The sequence below is a fragment of the Mastomys coucha genome, unplaced genomic scaffold (assembly GCF_008632895.1).
Source record: "Mastomys coucha isolate ucsf_1 unplaced genomic scaffold, UCSF_Mcou_1 pScaffold21, whole genome shotgun sequence".
Classification (NCBI taxonomy): Eukaryota; Metazoa; Chordata; class Mammalia; order Rodentia; family Muridae; genus Mastomys; species Mastomys coucha.
The window spans coordinates 144483193-144488946 of record NW_022196904.1 but is presented as its reverse complement, the minus strand read 5'-3'; the positions used below and the strand labels follow the sequence as shown (position 1 = coordinate 144488946).

General features: G+C 33.2%; 1 protein-coding gene across 1 annotated transcript; it reads right to left on the bottom strand.

Moving 5' to 3' along the window:
* Positions 1–412: 412 nt before the first annotated feature.
* LOC116101086 (olfactory receptor 5B2-like) lies at positions 413–1345 on the bottom strand. Its single transcript, XM_031384772.1, has one exon. It carries the CDS (start codon positions 1343–1345, stop codon positions 413–415), a length of 933 nt encoding a protein of 310 aa, XP_031240632.1.
* Between the last annotated feature and the right edge of the window lie 4409 nt (positions 1346–5754).

Here is a 5754-nt window from a genome sequence, read left to right as displayed (position 1 = left end):
TAGTATCTGAATATGAAGGAAAAATAATGTAAAGATTTGTGTTAAATTTTAATGAATGCTTCAACAAAACACAGCAAATTTAAATGCACCAAAATTAACGTCCCCAGAGGCATATTTCAATGTGGACTCAAAAATCCCATCAGTCGAAAAGACAATGTTTATTAACTATCACAATATACAATAATGGTAGAAATAATTTTGACAAATCAAATTCAAAAATTATCCTAATTCCCATTTTATGCTTCAAAATATACTTTTATTTAATTTGTAGGACAAAATAATAAGCATAGACAAGAATAAGCACTCAGATCATGAACTAGTATAAGATTAAAATATAATCTACTGTATGCAGAAAATGTTATAAGAATTTTAATATTACATCATAAAATATTTAAAGTTATTATCATGATGATTACTTTTCTTTCATAATTCCTTTCATGAATGCACTCTTGACCTCTTTGTTCCTCAGGCTGTAAACTAAAGGGTTCAGCATGGGAATGACCATGGTGTAGAAGACAGACACAATTTTGTCAGTGTCCATTGCATGTCTAGAGCTGGGCTGTAAATACATGAAGATTGTTGTTCCATAGAAAATAAAAACAGCAGTAAAGTGGGAAGTACAGGTAGAAAGAGCCTTCTGAAGTCCTGCTCCTGAGGGCATGTTTAAAATTGTGATAAAAATTATAATATATGACATTAATATTATTATGATAGCAAAGAAAAGAGTGAAGCTGGCTAGATAAATAAGTACCAGTTCATTAACATGACTATCAGAGCAAGAGAGAGCCATGATTGCTGGCATATCACAGAAAAAATGATGGACCACATTAGACTTACAGAAAGAGAGACTGAAAGTATCTCCAAGGTAAACTGAGACACTCAAGAAACCAAGAACATAGCAGCCCATGATTAGACACACACATACGCTTGGAGTCATGATGGTGGCATAGTGTAGGGGCTTACACACTGCTACATAGCGATCATAGGCCATTGAGGCCAACAGGTAATTTTCAACAGTAGCAAAGGCTGCAAAAATAAACATCTGAGTAGCACAGTTATTGTAAGATATGATCTTGTCTCCCAGTAGCAACCCAGCCATGACTTTTGGTGTGATAGCTGATGAATAAAAAACATCCACCAGGGACAAGTTACCAAGGAAAAAGTACATGGGGGTGTGGAGCCTTGAGTCCAAGAGAATCAGCAAGATCATCGCCAGGTTCCCTATCAGGGTGATGATATAGATGAGGAGAAAAATGATGAATAGGGGAACTTGTAGGCCTGGATCATCCGTGAGTCCCAGCAGGAGAAAGTGTGTCACTTCTGTCCAGTTCTTCAATGGGGTCATCTAACAATCAGGCAATGCTCTACAGTGTTGAGAAAGGAACGAGTAGTATGTTAACAAACTAAGACTTGAGAAGTATAAACAAAATAATTAGACAGTTACTATAATAATTTGACTGGAAAGATTCTCTATAATAGCCTGGGCATTCATGTGAATTTCATGTGCTAACTCCATATAAGATCACATGCTTTAAATCTGTAAATTTTGATAATTAATTCATGCAGTTTAGGAGATTGTCTTTCCATCAGTTTCTGCTCCATTTTTAGTCCTTGTATATCTTTTAGAGAAGAACAAATCTGAGTTAAACATTTAGAGATGGATGAGTGGCCCCATTCCTCAACTGAGATTCATGCTATCTACTAGAGGTGGTCTCTTTAGGTTCTATCTTCATTTTGCTGAGTATTTCTGCTAATGTTATCCCTGTTGGGTCTGGAGAACCTCACAAGAGTGGAGGCCTTTTGTCCTATGGAGACCAGTTGCCCCAGAATAGGAGGATATTAGAGCAGTGAAGCAGGAGTGACTGGGTGAGTGGGTGGGCAAAACACCCTCTTAGAAGCAAAAGGCAAGGGGAGCTGATAATGTGTTTGTGGATGGGAGACCAAGATGGAGACAATACATGAAATGTAAATAAATAAAATAACCAATTAATTAAAAGTAGAAAATAGTGTCTATCAGTGTTCAGAGAGTAAGAGACTTTGAAACACCAACTTCTCAATGGAAAGATTTTTATCTAACACAATTCCACAGGTTTGAGGGAATTACATGAAAAGGGATGTGGGAAGATTACAAGAACCAGAGGGATGGATGATTTCAAGTAAATAGTGTCTTCCTGATAAAATAGGACTGATAAAAATATGAATTTACAGACTCTATGGCAACATACATAAAACTTGTGGAACTTAAAGCCAGGAGAAGTGCCAAACACAGTGTGTGTATGGGGGGGGGGGGTTGATACATATAACCAAGAAGTAATCTGCAAATATATACTCTGATAAAAGGGGAAGTAGTTTTCTCCAATGTGGTCTCAGACTCATTGATATATAATACATATTACAGGCCAGGTCACAAGTTCATGAGTAGTTGGCCTACATAAAAAAAAAGTCATGATTTTAGTACATATTTTGTTTAGTTGTTTGATTTGGAGCATTATTTGACTTTTCAAATTTTTGGATGGTTGGCTCTGTGTTTTTGAGTGTGTTTGTGTGTGTGTGTGTGTGTGTGTGTGTGTGTGTGTGTGTTCAAGGGAAAGGGATGAAACATAAAAGTCCTGTGTGTAGGAAAAATCTGGGAGAAGATAGGACATGATAGAAAATATAATCAAAATATTTTGCACAAAGTTTTTAAATAAATGTTTTTGTCCATGAATTAACCAAGTCTTGAGGTACTGGAAAACAATATCTCACAAAAACATACCTACCATCTCACTTCTGAACTCAATAAAGTGTGAGATTTTTATATCTGTCACCTACAAAGAACTGATTTAAGCAGATTGCATTTATTGTCTCTTCTTTTGATCAAGCAAGAAAATGACAAATTTTATTAAAGACAATAAAATTAAAGCCCAATAATTTAATTACTACAACAAAGAGTATGTGATAATTCCTAAATTTGTATTTTAAGAGACACATTAGAGCAAAACTAAAGTGAATTTTACTTCAGTGAAGAAAATAAAGCCTTGAAAAAGAAGTTACAGGATTTCAGTAAATGATAAGCAAAGGTAAAATTCCAAGTATGATACAAAGTAGTATTTACAAACAAAAGCTGTTGAACAACATTTGAAATATTCAACATGGTGGCCACTGTATGTTGTCTAGAAAGAGTCTTGATTCAGCAATAAAAGCAAATTCTTTCCAAGATGGGTTGTCAGATATCTTTTTACCCTTGTTCTATAAACATTCTGTTGCCCAACAGACATATTGCTACTGTTGATACAATGCATCCGACAAAATTTTTAAAGTGTACCAAGGAAAAATATTAGGTGTAGAACCATATAACAAAGAAAAATTAGTCATATACCTATATGAAGAGTGAAAAGCCTCAAGAGGATATCGATATAAAATGCTTATAGCCAAATCAGATCTATGATTTTTTATGTATTAAAATAAATGTGTTTTTATTCTAAAATTCTGCATATTCAGTTTTAAGTTTGAATAATGAACAAGTCAAAAATCTGTAATTCTGTAGTATAAATGTATATTTGATATTCTTTTTTATTAGATATTTTCTTTATTTACATGTCATATGATCTATATTTTTTTTAAAAAAAAGGATAAGTCGAAGTATGAGGCTGTTAAAGTACTCAGTAAAATTTTAACATTTAAAAATTATTTTCCTGTATTAATTATGAATTTGTTTTATGTTGACTGTTTGTTTTTAACCAACTATAATAGATGAGCAAAACTTAGATGCATAACATTACCTAATATGTCAGTGTTGTTCTACCCAGTTATTATTCATTGTTTTGCATTTCAAATCGGAACCATCTGTAAATTACCTACGGTGAAAAGCTTTCTCTCTATATAGACCTCACTAGGAACTTAGATTTTAGATACTAGTAAAAATAATATTACCTGAATTGACTTGAATTATACTTCTTACTATATAGTTACCCTTACCAGTTGGCTTGAAAAGTTAATTCACCCAAGTCAGTTAGTCTGATATAAAGGAAATGGAATGTGGCCTAAGTGTGGCCTACAGACACAAACTCATTTAAGTTGTATTAAAATGATTCTCAATCTGTGCAGAGAAAAGTGAATAAAGAGCATTAACATGGAGCAGTGTCCAAATTGAAAATTATTTCTTTCTGATTAGTAGATAATACCATACCTGCAAGATATTTTGCAGATTCTATCTGTAAAACCTGAATAAGAGACATTACTAAAAAATCTTAAGAACACATTAGTAATATTAAAGTACACAAATGTAATGTTTATTTGTGAATAATTTCTCTTACCTTGTTTCAGGCTTCTAGCTGATTCTCTGGTCAGAAGGCTTTATAGTTTTTATTACCTATGAAATAAAAACATTTATGAATGAAGCATGGTATGAAGTTTATTTCTTCAAAGCTGTGTTATGGAGTTCTATTTGATTTTCAGAGTCTACTGTGTGCAAATATGGAGTAAATTATATGGACTTGGCAGGCTCTGGAATATTCCTCCAGGAATCTGTCTGTAGTGTCATCAATACATTGTAAGAGGAAACAATTAAATAACCCATGGGAAACTCATTGGATATTGCAATATGCAAACATCTTTTTACATTGTATGTAATTAATTGGTTTTGGAATCTAAAAATTATAATTATTCTTTTTATTTTACTTTTGTTTGAGGTCATTCTGAAACATATTTCAAGAAATTAACTTGGAAAATGGCTTTAGTATTTATTTGAAATTAATGGAAAAGTAATGGGCATCAGTATAGCATTTTCACTTTTGTTCTTGTTGGTTCACTTCCACCAGTCGATTATTGTATCCCCTTACAGCTGGTCATTCTGGCACCATTCTTTCTTCCAGAAATCCTCCTTCTATAGAAAATAGTTTTCTTCTTTAATACCCGCATGTATTACTATTATATTTCAATTGTGGGAATAATCTTGGCCAAAAAGAGATAGATTTTGTGTTATCAATTACACATGATCATAAGGATCAACAACATATATATGCCAATAAGGATGACTATAGACAAACACACACACACACACACTATAATGCCATCACTGAATGTTAAATATATGCACACAAACATCAAGAAACACACAGCATGTTATATCTATAAGATCATAATTCTTAGACAGAATAATGAAGGATTTCTTATCAAGAACCATGGAAGCTGTTTCCCTATTTGCTGACTCCTCTGAAGCAAAACTAAACTGGCCTGAGCAGCCCACTATCCCAGGGGAACCTTAATCCCTCTGCCCACACACAACTCTCTGACCACTACCAAAGCAAAAGCATAACTTCAAAGCATAGCTATCCTACTACAGCAAGTCCTGAATATCCTAACACAACAAAAACACAAGAAAAGGACCTTAAATCCAGTCTTATAAAGAAAACATATGCCTTAAAAATATATGTATAGATCCCTTAAGAAAATAGAAGAAAATACAACCTATGAGGTAGAGGTCTTTAAAAAAAAAATAAATCCCTTAAAGATATACAGGAAAATATAATTAAATGGGTGAAAAAATAAATAAAGCTCCTCAAGACCTCAAAAGGGAAATAGAAGTAATAAAGAAAACAAAAACTGAGGGAATCCTGGAGATGGAAAACTTAGGGAGGGGAATAGGAACAACAGATGCAAGCATAACAGGAATACAGGAGATGGAAGAAAGACTGTCAGATGTAAATGATACAATAGAAAAAATGATGCATCAATCAAAGAAAATATTAAAGCTAAAAACCTCTTGAAACAAAA

Coding starts and splice junctions, on each gene's coding strand:
- LOC116101086 (XM_031384772.1), bottom strand. CDS start 1,345: ATGACCCCATTGAAGAACTGGACAGAAGTGACACACTTTCTCCTGCTG.